Source organism: Eleutherodactylus coqui, chromosome 3, assembly GCF_035609145.1.
Source record: "Eleutherodactylus coqui strain aEleCoq1 chromosome 3, aEleCoq1.hap1, whole genome shotgun sequence".
NCBI lineage: Eukaryota > Metazoa > Chordata > Amphibia > Anura > Eleutherodactylidae > Eleutherodactylus > Eleutherodactylus coqui.
This window is the reverse complement of record NC_089839.1, coordinates 77,202,805-77,225,780: the sequence shown is the minus strand read 5'-3', so window position 1 is coordinate 77,225,780 and position 22,976 is coordinate 77,202,805. Positions and strand designations below refer to the sequence as shown.

General features: G+C 44.3%; 1 protein-coding gene across 2 annotated transcripts in view; it reads left to right on the top strand.

The window, feature by feature from the left end:
• Positions 1 to 22,976, top strand: part of KIZ (kizuna centrosomal protein) — a 130,762-nt gene that overhangs the window by 3,951 nt on the left and 103,835 nt on the right. For both annotated transcript variants that reach the window (XM_066595756.1, XM_066595755.1), the window contains exons 2-3: positions 5,607 to 5,669; positions 8,360 to 8,522. In XM_066595756.1, the coding sequence (XP_066451853.1) occupies positions 5,607 to 5,669; positions 8,360 to 8,522 (226 nt within the window). The remainder of the gene's footprint in view (positions 1 to 5,606; positions 5,670 to 8,359; positions 8,523 to 22,976) is intronic.

The window sequence follows — 22,976 nt, the reverse complement described above, 5'->3', positions numbered from 1 at the left end:
CCCTTTTTATTCAAAATTCAAGGATAGCATGAGCACTGCCTGCTAAGGTCCCAGCCACCCTTATTTTCTCAAGAATTTCCTCCCTGTTGGTAAGAATTAGGTCCAAGATAGCAGATCCCTTGTTTTTTCTTCAACATTTTGGAAGATAAACGTGTCAGCAAGAACGGATAAGAATTTGTTGGACCCATTACATTTACCAGAGAGAGATTCCCAACAAATGTCTGGATAGTTAAAATCTCCTATGATCACTATGTCATGCTTCTTTGAGAGATTGGCCATCTAATGTAGAAAGAGTTAATCCATATCTTCTGCTTGTCCACATGGCCTATGGTAATATGGTTTCCTTTCTGTTGTTCTCTACTTATATTCTTACCCAAAGAGTTTCTACAGAACTACCAATCTCTGAAACTTGAATCTCTGTGAAGATCTATGTTTTCTTAACCCCTTAGTGACCACCCATACGAGGTCCCGTGCGCAAAATCGTTGGATTGCTCTGGAAATTTAAAATCTCCCTGCTCCTAGCTTCTGAAGGTAGCTATGAGCCTGGAGATTTCACGGGGTGCCGCGTTATGTGGTCTCTGGTCACGCGATCGCTGTTATCCAATGGAAAATGTTGATCATGTAAAAGTTAAAGTTTTACCTCCCCCTCACGGATCAGATCTGTGAGAGGTGGTGAAATCAGTTACCAAAGGCCTCCGGATTTGTCTTCCAACGGGATCTTTGTCTGTGGACCTTTCCCCGGCTTCTACACATTTGCCCATCGATAAAGTGGCGGACGCAAGCGCAGAAGCTGGGGAGGGCCTGAGAAATTTAAAATCGCCATGCTCCTAACTACTAAAGGTAGGCAAGAGCCTGGAGCAGTGATTGAGGGCCATAGTGATGTGGTTCCCGGTCACGTATTGGCGTTATCCAGTGGATTATGGCGATCACGTAACAGCTAAAAAAAAGATAAAGTTTAATCTCACCGATGCAATCAGCGATGGAAGAGGAAACTTCTTACGGAAGTCTCCACATTTGAACTACAACGTAATCATCCTCCATGGACCTTCCCCGACTTCTGCGCATTTGTCCACCGACAAAGGTAGCCAAGAGCCTGACTCAGTGGCCGGAGGCCTCATGGAGTGTTCCCCGGGCATATGATAAAAAGGTAGCGATCTACCATAAGCCGGCCTCACATGACTGGATAAGAATTGCAGATTCTGCATGAGCTTGATCCACGGTAATACACGGATTAATCAAATGCATTGAGTTACACAATTCCGCTCACATTAGTAGGTTGGCATTACGTAATTCACTCGCAGAAAACAGAACGCAGCAGGTTCTATTTTACCACGGATATCCGCAACATAAAGCCCATTGTGCTTTATGGTCACGGATATACCCGCAGCCCATACCCAATAACATTGTATACGGGCTACTGGCACCCGTGTCATCACTAAACGACGGCGCAGGAAATATAACCAAACAAAAAAAGGCCTACTGCAAATGACGGCCTGTATGAGTACGCAGTTATACGCAGTACATTACGCAGCTGTTTGCAGGGTCAAGGCCGGGCTCACAGCTGGGATCCGCTGCGGGCCTCCGTATGCGGAATTCACATACATCCGTGTGAGTCCGGCGTTATTCAGATCGCTACCTGTAATATGTAATTTACAAGAAGCCCCGGGAATGCTCGCCTTCGTGCACTTCCAAGAGCAGCTTGTTGGGTGCTTTCTGTGTGAGACCGCCGCACCTCAGCAAGCGTACGGAGCCTCACAGAGCGGTCACTTTGTACACCCCATTGCTGCCGCTGAGGTAAAAAAATACTCCCCAAAAAGTGTTGGGTTTGCAGCGAGCATGGGAGGAGGGATACCTGGTTTTATTGCCCCGTGTGCCCATCCCAACAAAGCCTCCATAATTACTCCTGTTTTCAGACATACCAGTGTGCAATGGGGCCTGGAATTTAGTCAGTTGTGCCCTGAAAGCCTAGCCATGTGTCCTAGGGGCTACAATGAGGGTATTGCTGAACACAGCAGAACTAGTTCTATAAAATTTGGGGTGCGTCTGACATTTATGAGAAAAAAACTAAATTTTATTTATTTTTCACATGCGTTATAATACTTTTTGCAAAAAACTGAGGGGGCAGAATGCTCAGTTCACACTCAGCTAAATGAGCTAAGGGGTCTAAATTTAAGTTCAAACGGATTTTATTTAGTCATTTTTTCAACTTGTGTAAACAGTTACATAAAAACCTTGTTCATATATCTTACTTTGCATAGAAAAGAAATGACTAGTTTTTCTTAACCAAATAATTGTATGAAGAGAAAGAACTTCAGAAATTAGAGCTTGAAAGTAAGAGATATAGATTAAGTAGGATAGGTAAAAAAGATCTCCCACGCGCCCGGTGGGTGCGCCCCCCCCGTCAACTTATACTTTATATTTTCCTGGAGCCGTAGTGTTTTATCTAGATATTTCCCCTCTCAGGAGCCATTCCTTAATTCGGTCGGAAGATCGGAATGCCACCCATGTCGCCCACGTCGCATAGAACCTCTGGCGCCTGTTGTTATCCTTGGCGATGGTTTCCTCTAGTTGTTTTATACTATCTAAGTTTTCCAGCCAGGTAATTCTATTTGGGATTGTTGTCGACTTCCATAGCCTAGGGATCACCTGCCTCAAGGCCATGATAAAAAATCTGAGTAGGCCCTTCTTTGCTCCTGATATGGAACCTGGGAATATTGATAGCAGGGCCATTTCCGGAGTGAAGGTGATCCCGGCATGGGTCAGGGCATTGTATAGCCTGTTAACATCTTCCCACAGTTTCTTGATCCCAGGGCACGACCACCATATGTGTAGGAAGTTCCCTTCGTCTACTGCGCATCTCCAGCATCTACTTGATAGCTGAGGATATATTCTGGCTAATTTGGATGGTGTTTTGTACCACTGGGAAAGCAACTTGTAGTTCATTTCCTGCATTTTACCCGAGATTGACATCTTATGTGTCAGAGTCATAGCTTTTGACCAATCTCCGTCTGGAACTGGTCTCCCCAGTTCCCTTTCCCACTGTGCCTTGAACCCTACTGCTTCGTCTTTTGTTTCCTCCGCTAGCAGTATGCGATATGAGAGGGAGATCTCTTTCATTGGTGGTACCTTCGCCACACACAACTCCTCAAACCTCGTCAATGGTTTGTTTAGTGTTGCCACTGTACCCAGAGATCGAACGTAACATTGAATCTGCAAGTACTGGAACCACGCTCCGGCTACCGGACCCCCGGATCCCAGAATGTCTTTTAATGTTTTGAGATGCCCATTTTCCATCACATCTCTGATGCATGGTGTGGTGACCCCTAGCCTAGCTACTAGCGATCCGTCATCTGTCGGAATTGGCAGCCCAGGGTTTCCTACAAGTGGGGTGAGTTGTCCAGGACACGACACCAAGCCTTTTCTTTTCCCAAACCTGTCCCAAATTTCTAAAATATTTGTTAAGAGGGGAGGCAGTCTCAGTTCTTTCCTGTTTTCACCCCTGGGTATCCAGAACAAACCCCTTGCTTCCCCTGGTATTGTTTCCTGTTCCATATTCACCCAAAGTTTGGTGCTTCTATTGTGTAGAAGATCCAGGATGCATTTGCATATTGCTGCCTTGTAATATAAATCAAAGTCTGGAAGGCCTACTCCTCCCGCTTCCTTAGTTCTAGTGAGTGTTTTAAATTTTAGTCGTGGCCTGGATCTCCCCCAGACAAATTTCGTCGTTATTCGTCTGACACGAGTCATAAAGTCTCTAGGGAGCTTAATGGGAAGAGTCTGAAATAGATATAAAAGTCTAGGTAGGGAGACCATTTTTAAGACATTAATCCGACCGAACCATGACATTGTTAAGGACCTCCACAATTGTAAGTCTTTCTCTAGTTTGGAGAGCGCCGGTTTGTAATTAAGCTCAAAGAGTTGGTCTGGATTTGAGGTTAAAGTTATTCCCAAGTAGTTTATTTTGTCTGTACGCCACTGGAAGGGGAAGGAGTTGTTTAATTGGGCTGCTTCTTCTGGTGGGACCGTGATATTTAGAATTTCAGATTTATGTGTATTCACTTTAAAGTTACTCAATCTTCCGAATAGTTCGAATTCTTTAAGGATACTAGGGAGGGCGATTGTGGGGTTGGTCATGAAAATTAGCAGATCGTCAGCAAACAGAGCCAACTTCTGTGCCGAGGCCTCCGTCCTGTAGCCCTTGATGTTGGGGTTGTTTCTTATAGCATTTGCTAGGGATTCCATGACAAGTATGTATAATGTGGGTGACAATGGGCATCCCTGTCTGGTCCCGTTTCCTATTTTTAAGGGCTGTGAAAGGGCCCCATTGACTCTTATTTTTGCCGATGGGTTTTTGTATAGAGCCATAATCCATTCTCTAGCCCTTGATCCTAGGCCTATCTTTTGTAACGTTGCTTCCAGGAAGCCCCAGTGGACCCTGTCGAAAGCTTTTTCTGCATCGACTGTCAATAGGCTAAGGGGATTCCTGGATTTCTGTGCCCTTAGGATGATGGAGAGGGTTCTGAGGGTATTATCCCTAGCTTCGCGGCCCGGTACGAACCCAACCTGTTCTTTATGGATTAATTTTGGTACTAGGGGTTGCAGTCGTGTGGCTAAGGGGTCTAAATTTAAATGGGGTCACTTGTGAGGGGCGTTCTATCCTTCTGGCACCTTGATGGTTCTACAAGTGGGCAGTGGGGCTTGGAATTTATTCTGCTGTGCCCTGTTCCCTCCGTTAGAACCATGTGTCCAGTAAGCAGATTGAGGCTGCAATGGGTATGTTTCTGAGCACAGGACAAACAGGGGTATTCATTTTGGGGTGCAAGACTTCATTCATATGTGTGCTGTACTAAAACAAACTTTTTAAAATGGCACAATTGCAAAAAAAATTAAAATAATATTTTTTCCTTCTACTTTGCTTAGATTCATTCCAAAATTGTGAGTCAAAATATGCAGTACATCCCCAGATGAATTCGTTAAGGGGTCTAGTTTTCAAATTGGGTCATTTGTGGGGGTTCTCTTATCGTTTTGGCAGCTCAAGGGCTCTACAAAACTAAAGTTTTTTTCAAATGTGCTTCCAGAATAAAGGAAACAGATGTAAATTGTATATCTTATCAGAAATTTGTACAGAATATTTGCACATATTTGAGATATTGCAGTTGAAAATATTTAAAAAATTATAACATTTTTCAAAATTTCTCCCTCTTTGCACAATAGCCTCTGCACAGATCATACCTAGAATATTCTCCCATAGAAATCAGTGGGTTAGCTCCTGTCCGTTGCGTGACTAGCCTATGATTTTTGTTCTGAAGCATATCTCGAAATACTATTAGAAATAAGTTATAACATTGGTGTCTTATATGGCAGAGAGGCCTTTGGGCTGCTAAGATTGTATTTTATATAATCTACCTATACATAAGATAATATAGTTCCCACTACTGTGAATGGGACCTCCTAGACTTATGTTCTACATTGTGGTTGTGAAAAGAGGCATTACATAAGAGGAAGGTGGGACGGTAGGGAATGCAGTAGGATAAAGGTCCGGCACTGATAATAAGATTTTTGACCGGTTTTATTTCTGTTTACTGATTTTTCTTTGTATTTTGCAGTGAAAGAAAAAGACTGGAATTGGAGAAAAAGATGTCTCAATACACCTCATCCAACACATATTTGTAGGTATACTTAACATCTGTACCCTTAACACAGAACAACGTGTTTGTACATCTTCTAATATCCTTGTACATCAAAGGATTACACAGACACAGTAGCTGAACAACAGCGAAGCCCAGTGGTGGTTGATAGCTGGGTGCCCTGCTTAACCCATCAGATGCTGAGGTCAGTAGCGACTGTGGCATCTAAGATGTTTGACAGTGGGAGTGTTCCGCATACTGCTTTCTGCAGTACAGATGCATTGCAGGCAGCTGTCACATTCCATCTAAGGGGCAGGAGAGGGGATTACATGATCAGCGGTAGCTGCTGCACTCTTCAGGTCACATGACGGTGTCAGAAGCTTTAGTCAAAATAAAGTGTAATTGACAAGTTACTTGTATATTGACCACTAATAATTGCCCTATAGTTTTACTTAACTGGACAACCACTTTAAAGAGAATGTGTCACCTATATTTTTTTGATATTTAAAACTAATTAGTGACACGTATTCCATATTTTATCTGTTTTTATTTTCTGATTGTAGATTTTTTTTAAATTCTTTTGTCTGTACATGACGATCTGGGTGTCTGGGTGACGATCTTGCTAGAGATGAGCGAGCATACTCGATAAGGCAAACTACTCGATCGAGTAGTGCCTTATTCGAGTACCTGCCTGCTCGTCTCTAAAGATTCGGGTGCCGGCAGGGGGCGGGGGAGAGCAGGGAGGAACGGAGGGGAGATCTCTCTCTCCCTCTCTCCCCCCCGCTCACCCCTGCTCACCGCCGCAACTCACCTGTCACCCGCGCCGGCAGCCGAATCTTTAGCGACGAGCGGGCAGGTACTCGAATAAGGCACTACTCGCTTGAGTAGTTTGCCTTATTGAGTATGCTTGCTCATCTCTAGATCTTGCTGCAAACATATGCTTTACAGCAGAATTTACAAATACACTTTACAGCAGAAATCATAGGCCATTCACACAATGGACAGAGGAGGACCCATTATTCACTTCTATGGAAGATGTTCCAGGCATGCTCTGTGACAGGTGCAGGGAGGGTGAAATAAGTGTGATTATCACACCTGTGTTATCTATATATAAGTTTTACCTTTCATTGAAACCCTGCCTGCGGTGATAATGAGATGAATGCTGAAAAGTTTTCGCTACAGAACAGGAAGTGCCAGACTATAATCGGCTTAGGCTTCGTTCACATCAGCACTATAGGTTCTGTTTTTATGCACTGCTATGAGAGCAAGAAGACGGAACCCACTGGCCTAACAAATGCGTCTTACGGCACAGCTGAATGGTACTGTATGCACCCCATTGGATGTAAGGGGTTTGTTTGGTTCTCGTCCTGCATTTTACAAGATGAAGTACAGTTGCATACAGTGCTATTTCATCCTGTATTTAATGCAAATAAAAAAAAACGCTCCGAATGGAACCTCTGACATTAAAGTGAACAGGCCCTTATTGGTCAGTGTGAAAACTGCAGGTTAGTAGCAGTAATTTTATATATAGATTGTGACATTAAAAAGGAAAAGAAAACAATATGTCAAACATAAAAACTTGATTTATACTATAGGTCATTTTCTGATGACACATTCCCTTTAAACTCAGAATTCCTTAATTATATGAATTTTCAGAATTCCTTATGTATAAATGTATATTTTTAAAACCGGGCAACTTATTTAAATAGTTTAATATTATAAAATTGCTCCTTTTACTAATGAGAACAATTTTATAATGAATAGCTGCCCATATTTCGAATTTTCATCATCTCTGTCCATTGCTACAGAAATAATTACTCTGCGTAAGGCTACCTTCACTAATGTGAGTGCGATATCGGGCCAAAAAAACTGGCCTGATATTGCGCTTGTCAATGTGCGTTTTACCTGCGAATGTCGTAGAAGTCTATTGTGGGGCTGCCGCACACAGTCCTCACTCACACCGAGGCGGGAGGTGTAATTACACACTCATTTCGCGCAGGCTTACCAGGATGTGGACTAATCATCCAATTCTTACTCACAACATATCGAAGTCATGTAGGCAGCACGAGGGGTTTAAATTATCCACAGCATATCTCCATAAAAAGCATAATTCTTGTTTATTTAATCCATTCTTTGCATTTTCTGCCAATGTGAATGCGAGACGTTTTTCATACAAATACGCCTCGCATTACTTCAGCGAAACTCTTTTTTATGCACGTTGGAGTATCGGCAAGTTTTTCCCATTGATGTTACTGGGAAACATCAAATCTCACTGCATGCAACGTGTTTGACTGTCCCATTAAATACAATGTGCTACGCATTCCAAGGATAGCAAAAACATAGGACGTGCAGCGATGCTGCAAGAGAAAAAAATCGCTCCTCTGTATGACTCCATTCAAAAGCACACGGCATTTGTGCATCTCGCAACACACAAAACCCGCGTTAGAGTCACACTTGCGTGAATGTAGCCAAAGGGGGTTTTCTGAGATATTTATTTTTCCAATCTGCTGGCCATCCTGAAAAATAATAAAGGAACATATATATATATATATATATATATATATATATATATACACACTCTGTATACTGGACCCCCTGAACCTTCTGATCAGCTCCTTGTCAGCTTTTTAAAAAATATCTGGGAAAACCCCATTAATCTTTAAAGTGGCACAAAGACTCATTTTAAGTTACTGCGGGAGGTATCTGACTGATCATGTCATTTCTATTTCAAGGTGTTATCGACAGTATGAAAAGTTAAAAAACTCTTTAAGAGAAATCTGTGAGAAGGAGAAGAAGGCCCGCCTCCGAAATCAAACATTCCTACATGAGTTGGAAAGCATTGAAGCTCGCTTGCGTTTTCTTTCATCAAAGTCAAGGACATTTCAGCATACAAAGGTAATATATATTCACCGATTTTCTTTACATAAAAATTCAAAATATCAATCGGCACAAACAGCAAATTACGTAATCCTGTCTAATATTACTAAAAAGAATTGTCAGACACAGTATGCTGGCAGGCTTCATAACAGACTCTGTCCCCTGTTACCTTCTATTATCCAGCCTTAGTTCTAAACTACTGTATAAAGCTAAAATAGCTCTAAAAGTGGAGCTTCACAATAAAGATCACTTTCGCCCTGGACCACTTTTGAAGCTGCATGATGCGAACCTCCCAAGTAAGTGTTGGTTGTGCAGTTTTCTTAAAGGATTGCCTCCCTAGAGCAACTCTCTTTTGTAAAGCAGGTCCTCTGATGGTGACACTTGGAATGTAGTATTACGTGAGGTTCATTGAAGTTAGTGGGTGTCTATGTAATACGTAGCCATGATTACTTCCCTAGAGAGAAAATTCCTGCAGTGCCTTTCACCTCTGATTAAGGCCTCCTTCACACGGGCGACAAAGTCGCGTTGCTGCAATGCTGCAAATCGCATATATGTGAAGCCCATGCTTTCATATGGGTTCCTTCACATATGTAATGTTTTGTAGCATGCAACAACCCAACACAAAAACCTTGCGGGTCCGGTGATACGCCCGCGACTCGAGAGGTTTTGTAGCCCATGTTTCCCTATGGAGCCTCCCTCTCTATTGCATTGCATGAAAACTCGATTTTCGTGCGGTGCGATGCAACTTTGACAGTAGGAAATCCTACTGTAGGAAATGTGCCCGCTTCTCTTCTGCATCCAGATATTTTCTGCATGGAGAGCCCGGCTGTTATACAGCCGAGCGCTCCGAGCAGGAGATGAAGAACACAGCTGGACCGCTCTGTTCTTCATACCGAGCCTGTTATCACGGACAGGATACAGCTGAAACAATAGCATCAGCTGTATCCAGCTGTGAATCCCTTAAAAGGCTCATCGTCGTCTTTCAGCACGTTGAAAGACAATGATGAGCGACGGCTTAACGAAATCTGCACGATGGGTGCCCATTTACACTCAACGATTATCGCTCAAAAGACTGCGCGATAATTTTGAGCGATAATCGTTGTGTCTAAATGGGCCTTAACTCTCTATTCTGCCAGGCTCAATTGGAGCTCAGAAAACGGGACTGCTTAGGTTTTGTCTGGCAGCTGTGAGGGTGGTGATCCTACCTACGGCATTGGTGAAGTCTCATGTGCCTTCCATGAGTGACTGTTAGCAGGAAATCGCAAAACTATGCCGCATGGAAGAACTCTGTGCTGAACATAACAGACAGATGGAGAAATTTTATGTTCAAAAAGTGTTTTATTCGAGACTTTGCAGCATACAAACTATAATACCATCTACTTTGTTACAAAACTGGTGTACTATATTTCTGTGGTTTCCAGAGTTATGAAGAAGTGCCGTCATCTAGTACCCTTCTCTTCTGGTCTTGATTTGTGCAATAAAAGTCTCTTGTTATAGTCTCTGTAGCCCTCAATGGGTAGCTTACTTAAAACTTCAGAAATACTGCTTTAATTTTGCTAATGTAATCCAACACTATTGCAGTAGTATGAAAACTATATTTTAAATTCTGGACCGGGTGTTCTCCCCGCCCCCGGGCGACAGCCCCTGGGCGCCGAGCCCACAGGGACCGGCCTTCAGCTTAAGTACAATCCAGTTAACTTATCGTAGGGAACAAAAAGAGGAGGAAGGAAAAGGGGTTGAAAATTATGGAGCTATTGGGAAAGGGAAAGAAAGCAAGATAAGGAGAAGGGAAAGGAAGATGTGGAAGAAAAGTAGAGGAAAGAGGTGTTTAGAGTGTCTCATGCTCCTGGTTGACCACCCCTCCTGTGATTTCTTACCTTGCTGGCAAGACCCCCTCTGTCAACCACTTGTCGAATTCAGCCGACTTGCGGAAGGTTAGCCACGGCTCCCACATCAAGTGATGGGCTGGGTATTTATTATCATCTTCCGCTCCAAGCTCCTCCATGTGTCCTATCTCATCCATGGCTGTTACCCAGTTCAGCTTAGTTGGCGGGGCTTGGGATCTCCACAATCGAGGAATCGCCGTCCTCATTGCTAAAATGAAGAATCTTAAAATTCTCTTTTTGTTGGCTCCTATAAGGCCCGGCATAACCGACAACAGGGCTATTTCTGGTGTAAAGGTTAGGTGTCCTCCGGTCAGGGCATTATGTAGACCCTCTATTGCCTTCCAAAGAGACAAGAGCTGTGGACAGGACCACCATATATGTGTGAGTGTCCCCACCTCCGCCGAGCATCTCCAGCATAGATTTGAAACCCCTGGGTAGAATCTAGCAAGCCGCGCTGGGGTTCGGTACCACCGCGTGAGTAACTTATAATTCAGTTCCTGGTGGTTCCCCGATACCGTCATCTTGTGCGTCAGGCATAGGGCCTTTGCCCAGTCCTCGTCTGGCACGCTTCGCCCCAGCTCCACCTCCCAGGATCTTCGGGATCCGGCCCCGGTGTCCCGACCAACCCCCGTCCACCAGCATCCCATAGACCGCAGAGATTTCACCCCTCTTTTTTCCAGGCGTGTCACACAGCACCTCAAATGGTGTTGGGGGCGTTATCAGATTAGCTACCGGACCCAGTGTTCCTATATAGTGGGCTAACTGTTGGTATTGGAACCACGCACCTGCCCGGGTACCCCCCTCTTCTGCTAGCTCGTTCAGTTTTAACAATCCGTCTGTCCCTACGAAATCCCGAACTCTGGAAAACTGTGGATTCACGCCCTCCAATAAAGGCAATCCCCCGTCCCCCTGTGGGAAGTCCGGGTTTCCTTTCAGGGGTGTCCACGGACCTGGTATCCTCACTAATCCGCTCTTTACTGCAAAGCCATCCCATATCTCCAACACTGACTTCATTAGGGGTGAGACCCTACAGCCCCGTCTACCCAGTCGTCCCTTCAGCCAAAAAAGTCCTTGGATTCGTCCTGAGGAGGTTGCCTGTTCCAGTTCCACCCAACGCTCCGTGGGTCCTCCACGGACAAGGTCTAGCACCACTTTGCAGATTGCCGCTCTGTAGTATAGACGTAGATCCGGGAGTCCCAGTCCTCCCCTGTCTTTTCTCTGCGTCATTAGTCTGTAACTAAGTCGTGGCTTTGATCCCTTCCATATGAAGTGGGTTGCTGCTTTTTGAAATTTCATGAAATAATCTCTTGGGATTTTTATGGGTAACGTTTGGAAAAGATAGAGGATTTGGGGGAGGGAGTTCATTTTGAGCGCATTTATTCTGCCTAGCCAGGAGAGGTTTAGTGGCCGCCATTTGTCTAAGTCCTTCTGTATTGAGGTGAGGATGGGTTAGAAGTTTAGTTCGTATAACTTCTCCGTGTCAGGGGAAAGGGCCACCCCTGGATATTTTATGTGGTCCTCCCGCCATGTCAGAGGGAACCTGTTTTTTAATTTTGTGATTTCCTCGGTGGGGAGTGTGATGTTTAGTATTTCCGATTTAGTCAGATTAAAGGGGTTGTCTCGCGCTGAAATGTTTTGTTTTTTTCCATAGGCCCCCCGTTCGGCGCAGGACAACCACAAGCGATGGGTTAAAAAAACCAAAAAACATATTACTTACCCGAATCCCCGCTCTGCGACGTCTTTCTTCTTCTTTCTTCTTCCTTCACCAAGATGGCCGCCGGGATCTTCACCCACGATGCACCGCGGGTCCTTTCCCATGGTGCACCGTGGGCTCTGTGCGGTCCATTGCCGATTCCAGCCTCCTGATTGGCTGGAATCGGCAAACGTGATGGGGCGGAGCTACGCGATGACGTGTAGAAGGGGGCGGAGCCAGAACGCCGCTCGTGCCTGGACCTAGGAGAAGGGGAGAAGACCGCACAGCGCAAGCACGTCTAAAAAAGCAAGAAGACATCAGAATTAGACGGATCCATGGAGACGGGGACGCTAGCAACGGAGCAGGTAAGTGAATAACTTCTGTATGGCTCATATTTAATGCACGATGTACATTACAAAGTGCATTAATATGGCCATACAGAAGTGTATAACCCCACTTGCTGCCGGGAGACAACCCCTTTAATCTTAAAATTACTGACCCTACTATATTTTTCAAATTCTTTTAGGATCGCGGGTAGGGCCGTTTTGGGGCTCGTCATATAGACCATTAAATCGTCCGCGTATAGTGCAACCTTGTGCTCACTCCTTGTTACTCTAAATCCCGTGACTTCTTTGTTTTCTTTGATGGCGTTCGCCAATGATTCCATTACTAGGGCATATAATGTCGGGGAGAGGGGGCATCCCTGAGGCGTACCATTCCTTATTCTGACTGGTGTGGAGAGTGTGCCGTTTACACGTATTTGAGCTGTCAGGTTGTTGTATAGGGCCATTATCCAATTTCTGCACCTGTCCTCTAAGCCTATGTGTCTCAGCGTAGCGTCTAAAAACGTTCAATTGACTCGATCAAAGGCCTTTTCTGCATCAGCTGTGAGCATGCATAGTGGCAAATTTGCCTCCTTTGCCCGCTCAATCAGAGAAAGTGATCTTATGGTATTGTCCCTGGCTTCCCTTCCAGGGACAAATCCCACCTGGTCTCTATTGATGATCCCCGGAGTCAATGAATGTAGTCGGGTGGCCACTATCTTAGCAAAAATCTTAGTATCGATATTCAATAAGGAAATGGGGCGGTAGTTTTCGCAGGCTGTGGGGTCTTTACCGGGTTTTGGGATTACAGTTATTGTGGCTTGTAGCGCTTGTGGTGGGAAGATGCACATGTCCGATATTGCGTTGAAGGCCTTACACAAAATGGGGGTGAGGCGGTCCCCCAGGATTTTATAAAATCTAGGTGTAAACCCATTGGGGCCCGGGCTTTTCCCTATTTTTAGGTCTTTGATTTCTCCCATAATCTCTTGTGTGGTGAATTCCCCCTCTAGTGCCTTTGCTTTGTCCGTGGGAATAGCTCCTGGGGCATAGGCTTGTAAGTATTTTCCAATCTCCGTCGGGTCTACCGCGTTTTCTATGTTGTAGAGCTCGCTGTAGTAGTTTTGGAAGCATTCCAGTATATCTTTAGTCGCGTATACTTTCCCTTTTTCCTTTGAGTTCATCGTGAATCTATGTGTTTGGCTGGCCCTGGGATTCAGGGCTCTAGCTAACCACGAACCGCTTTTGTTTCCGTACTCGTAGAATTTCCCTTTAAATCTATCACGCATGCAAAGGTTATTTTTATTCATTATCCCTAGCGCCTGTTGGCGCAATTTTGAGATTTCCGCGTTTAGTCCCGGCGTGGGGTTCGATTTGTTGTCCTTCTCTGCTCTGTCTAGCTGCGACATCAGATCCATCAACTTGCCAGTCCTATCCCTTTTAAGACGCGTCCCATGGGAAATAAAACCCCCCCTTAGGACGCATTTCAAGGCCTCCCACTGGACTGTCAGTTTGGTGTTTCTAGCCTATGTGTGTCCGTAAATGTCTCTATGGTCTGTTTGACTTCCTGTAGGCAACATTCGTCTCTCAGGAGGTTGTCGTTTAACCTCCAGGAATTCAAACCGCCTTTTTCCCCCTGCACCAAGAGGGCCCCATAGACAGGTGCGTGGTCCGACCAAATGAAGTTACCCATTGAGCACCTGGGCTCCAGGTCCAGGAGCTCATGTGAGATGAATATATAATCCAGTCTCCCATAGGTGTTATGGGACACTGAGTGGTGGCTGTAGTCCTTGACCCCCGGGTGGAGAATTCTCCAGAGGTCAATGAGTTTCAGCTCCGCCAATTTTCTCCGTAATCTACGCAGTGCTGTCAGGGAGGGTCCGGACTTACCCGAGGACGAATCCTTGAGCCCGAAGCGAACCGTGCCAGATCTTCCAGTATCTGACAGCCAAACGTGACCTGTTTGGAGTTTGGAGAGTACATATTAGCTATAGTTAGTATTTGCCCTCTGACTTCAAGTTTTAGGAAAATGAATCTCCCTTCACTGTCTACCTTAGAGTCTAGTACCTTATGTGGGAGGGTCTTGTGAATTGCAATCGATGTTCCACAAGCCCTCTTATCCGGGTGCACACTATGATAGGAACTGGGGTAATTTCTAGGACTCCCCTTTGGAACTTGTTCGGCTCTGTAGTGGGTCTCCTGGAAGAGAGCTATCATAACATTTTTCTTGTGCATATGCGCCAGGATCAGACCCCTTTTAGCAGGAATGTTCAGTCCTCTGGCGTTATATGAACAGAAAGTTAGGTTCGTCATGGTGGTTTATTTTTGATTGATGAGGGGGCTACTTGGGGGCCCTCCGTCTGGAGCATTAGTGAGGCGAGAGTCAAGAAAGGAAAAGAGGAGGGATAGAGGGGGATAAAGAATAAGAAAAGGTGACAGAAGGTGAGCATTCTGTCGATTGGAGTCAGGAGCTCCAACCTCAAAATAGGGGGAACCAACCTTGGGTTGGTTATAGACGGTACTTCCGCATCGTCCATCCCATGGGGAGGGAAAACCGAGGCAGTTAAACAGGACCCCACCTCCCGCCACCCCCACCGACAAACCATTAAATGCTTAAATGACATTTTTTCAAAAACTAACTTTGTTTTAACTATTACGTTTTTGCAACCTCTATGTAAAGCATGTAACAATAACAGAATCCCAGACGACCCCCCCCCTCCCATGCATAGAGTCTCAGGTTATCCACTCTTCCCTCTATACCGGGGAGTGTCAAAAAAGTGTTTCTCCTTTAGCCGGACCTCTAGACCCGCCTTTTGTTAAGCGGTGGTTTTTGTTCCTAGTGGATTGTCAGCGCTGTGCTCTGTGATTGGGCCCCGACCCCCTTGGCCTATGGGGTCTCACTTCTTGCCACGATTCTCTTGGTGCTCCCACCGGTAGCGCCGGCACGTACGGCCAGTCCGGTATCACCACTAATGGGAGTTCTAGTGCTCCTAGGAACCCTGGTAGGTCTGCAGGTGTTCTAAAATAGGCTGTTTTCCCGTTTCTCGATGCAATGAGTTGGAAGGGGTACCCCCATCTGTAAGGGATGTTGTTTGCTCTTAGTTCATTTAATATCGGTCTTACTGCTCTGCGCAATTGTAGTGTGCGTCGTGCTAGGTCTGGGAACACCTCTATGGAAGCACCGATGTACGTTATTGTGTCTCCCTTTTCGCGAGCTTTCTTCATTATGGCCTCCTTATCCTTGTAATAATGTATGAGACAAACCACGTCCCTCGGCCTGTTTAGGTTGTCTGGTTTTGGACCTAGTGTTCTGTGTATTCGGTCTATTTCAACCGGGCTTTCAGATCCTCTGTGCAGTAGCGAACCAAAGAAGTTACAGGCCCATTCCTCTAATTGTGTTGGCATGATCTCTTCTGATAGTCCCCTTATTCACAGATTATTACGCCTGTGGCGGTTTTCTATGTCATCTATATGTGTCAATATGTCTGCAATCTGCATGGCCTGCGCATTGATCGTTTGACTGTGGGCATCTAGCGTGGAGAGGACCGTCTCCTGTGACTCCTCGACTGCGCTTAACCGGTTGCCCACCTGCTTGATCTCTTGTTGTATCATAGATAGTGCTTCCTTGTGGGAGGTTTCAAGCCTCTGGAAGTCGGACTTAGTGGGCAAGGCACGTAAATGTCCCCTGCAATCCCACTCATCCTCAGACGAGGGGTCTCGTATTGGGGGATCTGGTCTGGGGGTTTTGGTCTTATCCGCATTGCTGGGGCTCCTGCGGGGTCTCTGCGGTGCATGGCTTCCTCCCTCCTTCATGCTAGAATTAGTGGCTTCTGCTCCTGCAGGGCTTGGGGTCTGACCTTCCCTCCTATCACTCCTGGCGGGTCTAGAGTCTCTAGTGTTCTCTGGTGCGGAGGGCTGGGGAAACGTGTCCCTGTGTTCAGGAGAGTCCCCCTTTCATGTTGGGATTGCAGTCCTGTGTGGATCTTAAGTGGGGTTGCCGGGGGTGTATGGTGTGCTGGGTCATGAGGCACTTATCTGTCCCGCCGGCGTCCCCCGCTCCTGCATCTGCGGCTTCTCTCTCCTCCTCCCGTCCGCTGTCGGCATTAGGCTGAGCTGAGCGCACATGGTCCGGCGCCATCTTGGATGGGGGGGCCGGCGCGCCGCGGCTCCCGAAGAACCGCTGGATGTTCTGCGGATCTTCCTCGGCGGCGTCCGGTAGCCTCCCTGTGCCTCTCCTCTTCACCATCTTCTGTCTGGGGTCCTCTGGGCGCGTTTGGTCTGCTGTAAGTGGCTGGGTGTCAGTGGCTGTAGAGGGAGCGCGGTCAGCGTGCGTCCTATCCCTGCATCGTCCGGCTCCGCCCCCCTGGAGAAATTTTTAATATGTGGAGTTCGAGACCCTGTTCTCCTAAATTTTCATAAGTCCTGATAGCTCAAGAAGAAGATAGCTTAGGTTGAGATGATCTATAAATTTGTAGACATGTTGGACTGACCCTGTAATGGTTATACTTGTTGTCCCTTTTACCCCCATTTAGCAACGCCTCTGTACCCTCCGTTCCAACCCTTACCCTACTGTCAACCCTTCCCCCCCACTTATTTTATTCTACTTAGGTATAAAATATATATAAAAACCTTGGTTCTTTATAGGTTACCTCCTTTTATATTTCCTGTATCTCCTTTTTTGCTTCTCTAATCGCTGGATATTTGGTACCAGAGAGTTGAGATTCTGTTGATGGGACACTTTATATGGTCCTCCGAGTTGCTTAAAGTGAACTGATGACTGCCATCTTACCCTCAAAGATTAAATACACTGAACTAGGAAGGGATGAAAAATTAATAACTACTAACACTGTCTCCTTTCCTAAAAAGCCCATATACCTCCGCAATTAGGTTTGAAAGCTATATTGCGCCATATGCAAATCAGAGAAGAGTCATCTAGCTGAAAGGAGTCATGTTGATTTATGGGCTGTTGAGCTAACTATGTCTCTTCTCTGCTGATTTGCATACAGCGAGGGATAACTTTGGAACCTTATTCCAGAGTTAAGAGTAAAAGAGAAGGCATTAAAAGGGATTGACTTTGTAGGTATATTTAGCTTTTGGGTGAGATAATGATAACAGGTTCCTTTTAAGCCCCCACCACTCCAGACACACGCAAACACACACACTAGAGAGTGCCTGAGCAATAGGTTATGTTTGTTCCTGCAATGGTATTATTGATTTCCACCTGATTCTAACCTGTGCCTGTTCACCCAGCTTTCCTGTCTCCTCCTGTCCTGACCTTTACTTATTTGATATGTTTTTGTCTGATTACCATTTGCCGTGACATTGTACCTGTCTCTTTGGTAATGCAAGAACTCTGCCTGACCTCAGTTTGTATTTCGATTACATCCCTGCCTGTCCCTCCAGTACTGCACTTGCGTGCCTCTGACCTGTTCACATCAGTTGCCACTGCAGACTACTCAGGGTATCAGCCTTGGGGAGGTTAAAGGGAGAATTGGTCAGTGTCATAGTGGGTCCACACTATTGAAAGATAACGCATTTATTCAACTATACAAGTATCACTGTAAGGCATAATAGATACCAATGGCACATGACTGATTCTATTAACTTACGGGGTCTGTCATGGTGCCAGTAATTTTGGTGATAAAAATAGTGGATCCTGTCCATAATGATGAAATCTGTGCCAAAAGCTTCAAGCAGAGTCTCTGAAGCTGAAGTTAACAAAGCGCCATATGGACTCATAAGGAGTCTGTGTTCCACTTTAATGGGTCCTAGTAGCAGCTTAAGCTAATGTTTAGAATAACATCTTAAAAATAAGTTTATTCTTTTGTAATAAGAGAATAAATTTTAAAAATGTCCTGTAAGATCTTGTTCACGGGTGGTGTTTTTGGAAAACCCATTGACATATTCTGGTAAAAAAGATAATTCATGAAACTGAAAATAGGTGATCCCCTGTAGTTTTGATGCAATACATTGCAGTGTGTTTACCTTTAAGCGTGTATTCACACAGGGCAGTTTTGATACAGTAAAAACCATATTGGCAAAAATTTTTCTGTATTTTTGACACAGTTATGGGTTTTAAACCGAATAAAACAGCAGCAAAAACACGCACTGAATTGCCGATCTGGTTGCAACTGTATCCAGACCGCCGGAATTAATGCACGTAAAAGCAATTCCAGCTACTACCTCTGTGGGTATACGGGGTTGCACTTACCCTTTTCGTTAATTGTGTGCCAGTAGCTCCTCACATATGCAGCAGCATTACTACTGTAGTGGCCTGGAGTTAGCAGGGCCCCTCCATAATGTTATATGTTTGTTTCGTGCAATTGTATTGTCAGTGTCTTCTATGTAGTATTGCATTTGTGATGTATATTGCACCTTTACAGCACTGAATGAGTTAATGTCTGGGTTATGTCTGAGAAATGTATCTTGTTGTATGTCATGTGACTTTCAGTTATATATGTGTTTGCTAGGGGAATGCAAGGGAGTTAGCAAATCTTCTGCCTTCTTACAAGAGTCAGTCTGCAAGTTGGCTGATAAGAGAGAAGTCTGTTAGTAAGCCACACAGACACAGATTGGTCTTTGTGAGGGAGAATGGAAGAGGCAGAGCGACCTTCTTGGCCTGCTCTACCCAGGATGTGCTGGCTACATTACTAAAACACAGAGAGAGAAAGAAGGAGAGCACCTGAAGCGTGAGTGTTGACTGGTAGAGAGTAGGAGAGCGAGAAGGTTGACGGGAGCGGGATCACACAAATAACAAACTGTGGATTGTATGGATTGCCCCGAGAGAGCCTCCCTGTCACACCACCTTCAAGAAGTGTACTTTGTCCTGAACTACTGTCATCTTGTTAAAGTTAAGTAAACGGACATTACCGACCATTCCCGGTTTTGTTCAGAAAGTTATCCCTATGTTTGGACTATTTATTACACCTTCAGGATTCACCGCAGAGGACGGAATGGTTGCGTCACGAGTGACAATGAACTTTAAGGTAACCGTTAGTTACCCTTTCCCTGTGACATCCCCCAGCAGTAACTTGGACGGGTCCCGAGCATTAGGATTAGGTATTGTCAAGTGCTTAATTCTGTATCAAGCATCTACTCCATTATCTAACTTCATCATTAGTTTGTGCCACCATTTGACTACCATCACTACCCTGTTCCTGATATCTGTTGGTGAATTCCTGTTTTTGCATTACCTACTAGTGTTGACACGTGATTCACTCGTGGGGGTGTCTCACTTGCTATTAGAAGTGGAAAGAAAGAACAAAGACAAAAATTCAGAAGGAAAGTAGAGGAGCTAGAGACATTGATCACAAACTAAAATGTTTCTACACAAATGTACAGAGCATGGGAAACAAACAAGGAGAATTGGAGCTCCTAACACAGGAAGAGAAATATGATGTCATAGGCATCACGGAAACTTGGTGGAATGATACACATGATTGAAATACAAGGCTTCAAGGATACAACTTATTTATAAGAAACAGACCAAAAAAGGAGAGGAGGTATTGTGTTATATGTTAGGAAAACATTCATCTCCACAGAGACTCAAGCTTCAGAGCATGTTAGTCCTGTAGAAACTGGGTAAGGGCGCCCACCCACTGGCGTTTGCGATTTTCGCGGCGTTTTTCCCGCGTTTTTCGCGGCATTTTCGCGGCTTTTCCATTAATTTCCATTGACTTTCATGGGTGCATTAGGAGAAAAATAAGGACACATATGCAACTGACAGTTCCTATGTTAAAAAACGCAACGCAAAACGCCAGTGGACAGGAGTACATTCAATTCTAATGGCTCTGCAGGAAAAACACAAAACGCAAAGAAAAAAAATCGCCAGTGGGTGGGCGCCCTAAGGATACAAGGAGAGAACAACAGAAAGGACACCATTGTAGATATTTACTATAGTCCACCTGTAGAAACAGAAGATTTTGATGATCTCTTTCTACATTAGATGGCCAAGCTCTAAAAAAAGCATGACATAGTGATTATGGGAGATTTTAAGTATCCTGACATTTGTTGGGAATCTCTCTCAGGTAAAAGTAATGGATCCAACAAATTCTTATCTGCTCTTGCTGACAACTTTATCTTTCAAAAGTTAGAAGAGAAAACAAGGGGATCTGCTATCTTGGACCTAATTCTTACCAACAGGGAGGAAATGGTTGAAGGAGTAAGGGTGGCTGGGACCTTAGGAGGCAGTGCTCGTGCTATCTTTGAATTTTGGATAAAAGAAGAGGAAGACCTGAGAAAACTCAGACCTGAAGGTTGGATTTCAGAAAGGCAGGTTTTAATAAACTCAGAAAGAGGGTAGGAAGAATCCAATGCCTGGATGTTCTTAAGGACAGAAATGTCCAAGAAGGTTGGGAAATATTGTGAAATGAGATTCTCAAAGCACAATTGTTAACAATCCCTAAAAGTAGGAAGAATAGGAGACCAGGATGGAGGAACACAGAACTTGCACACGTGTTAAAAATGAAGAAAAATATGTTAATCAAATGGAAAGAGGGGGCAATATCTAAAGAAGAATATAATGCAGTTTGCATAAAATGTAGGGCGAGTGTCAGAAAAGCTAAAGCTAATAGTGAATTAAGGCTTGCAACAGGGGCCAAAAGCAATAGAAAAGGATTTTGGATATATGTCAAAAGCAAAGGAATAGTCAAAGATGCTAGTGGATGCTTACAAGATGAAAATGGTGAATTGGTTAAGAATGGTGTTGACAAGGCCAAAATGTTGAATTCTTATTTTGTATCTGTTTTCTCTCAAATATCAACTGATCTACCCTGTGCTATTGGGGGAATAAAAGAATATAGGCTATCTATAAGCAGAGAGACAGTGATTGAACACTTAGCTAACTTAAATGAATTAAATTCTCAAAGTCCAGATGAATTACATCCTAGGATACTAAAAAAAGCAGCGGAGGTAATTGCTAAACCACTCGCCATAATCTTTAAAAATTCCTGGAGAACAGGAGGATTCCCAGAAGATTGAAAAAGGGCAAATGTTGTCCCTAGCTTCAAAAAAGAGAATAAGTTGGATCCAGGAAACTACAGGCCTGTGAGCCTGACTTCTATACCGGGAAAGATCTTTGAACCAATTAATAAACAGTATGTATGCAAGTACTTGGATAAAAAGGGAGTAATTAACCAGAGCAAGCATGGGTTTGTAACAAACAAGTCATGCCAGACAAATCTAATTTCCTTCTATGACAGAATCACTGGCTGGGTTGATCAGGGAAATGCGGTGGATATAGTATATCTTGACTTTAGTAAAGCATTTGACAAAGTATCTCATACCATACCAAATATGGGATTAACAAGGCAACTGGCTGTGTGACCGTATTCAAAGAGTGGTTATAAATGGCTGCACATCCAAGTGGAAGAATATATTAAGTGGGGTACCACAAGGCTCTGTCCTAGGTCCAGTGTTGTTCAACATTTTTATAAATGATCTGGAGGAAGGAATTGATGGGCGACTGATCAGATTTGCTGATGACACAAAGCTTGAAGGGATAGCTAACACTAGGGAAGAGAGCGAGTATTCAAAAAGATCTAGAAAAGCTTGAACAGTGGGCAGTGACTAACAGAATGGTACTTAAAAAGGAGAAATGCAAAGTCCTCCATCTGGGCAAGAAAAATGAAAAAAGCACATATAGAATGAGAGGAATTGGGCTAAGCAGCAGTGAAAAAGATTTGGGTATACTAATAGATCATAGACTGAACATGAGTCAACAATGTGATGCAGCAGCCAAAAAGGCAAACATAATTCTAAGATGTATTAAGAGAAGCATAGAGTCTAGATCACGTGTGGTAATTATCCCCCTCTACTCTTCCGTAGTAAGACCTCATCTGGAATACTGTGTCCAGTTCTGGGCACCCCACTTTAAAAAACACATTGACAAACTGGAACAAGTTCAGAGAAGAGTTATCAAGATGGTGAGCTCTCTGCAAATCATGTCCTATTAGGAACGGTTAAAGGATCTGGGAATGTTTAGCTTGCAAAAAAGAAGGCAGTCTACAACTATCTGAAGGGTTGTCACAGTGCAGAGGGATCAGCCCTATTTTCATTGGCACAAGGAAAGACTAGAAGCAATAGGATGAAACTGAAAAGGAGGAGACACAGATTAGATATTAGAAAAAACTTTCTGACAGTGAGGGTGATCAATGATTGGAACAGCCTACCATGGGAGGTGGGGAGTTCTTCCTCAATGGAAGTGTTCAAGCAGAGGCGGGACAGACATCTGTCTGGGATGATTTAGTGATCCTGCACTGAGCAGGGGGTTGGACCAGATGACCCTGGAGGTCCCTTTCAACTCTACCATTCTATGATTCACCATTGGCACCTAGAAAAGGTGATTACTATTTAGTGTTGAGCCGGTGTTGTTACAAAACTGTGATTAATTCAATTATAATAATTATCATGAAAAAGTTACTTCCATACAATAAAAGCTGTAAATCAATCCTCTATGATGTACAATTATACCAGGAGAAGTCAGGTCAAGCCATTTTGAAAATGCTAATTTATTGAGCACTCGTCTACTCATCCACTCCATTGGAGTTGCCACTCATATTAGCTTCCTTTGTTT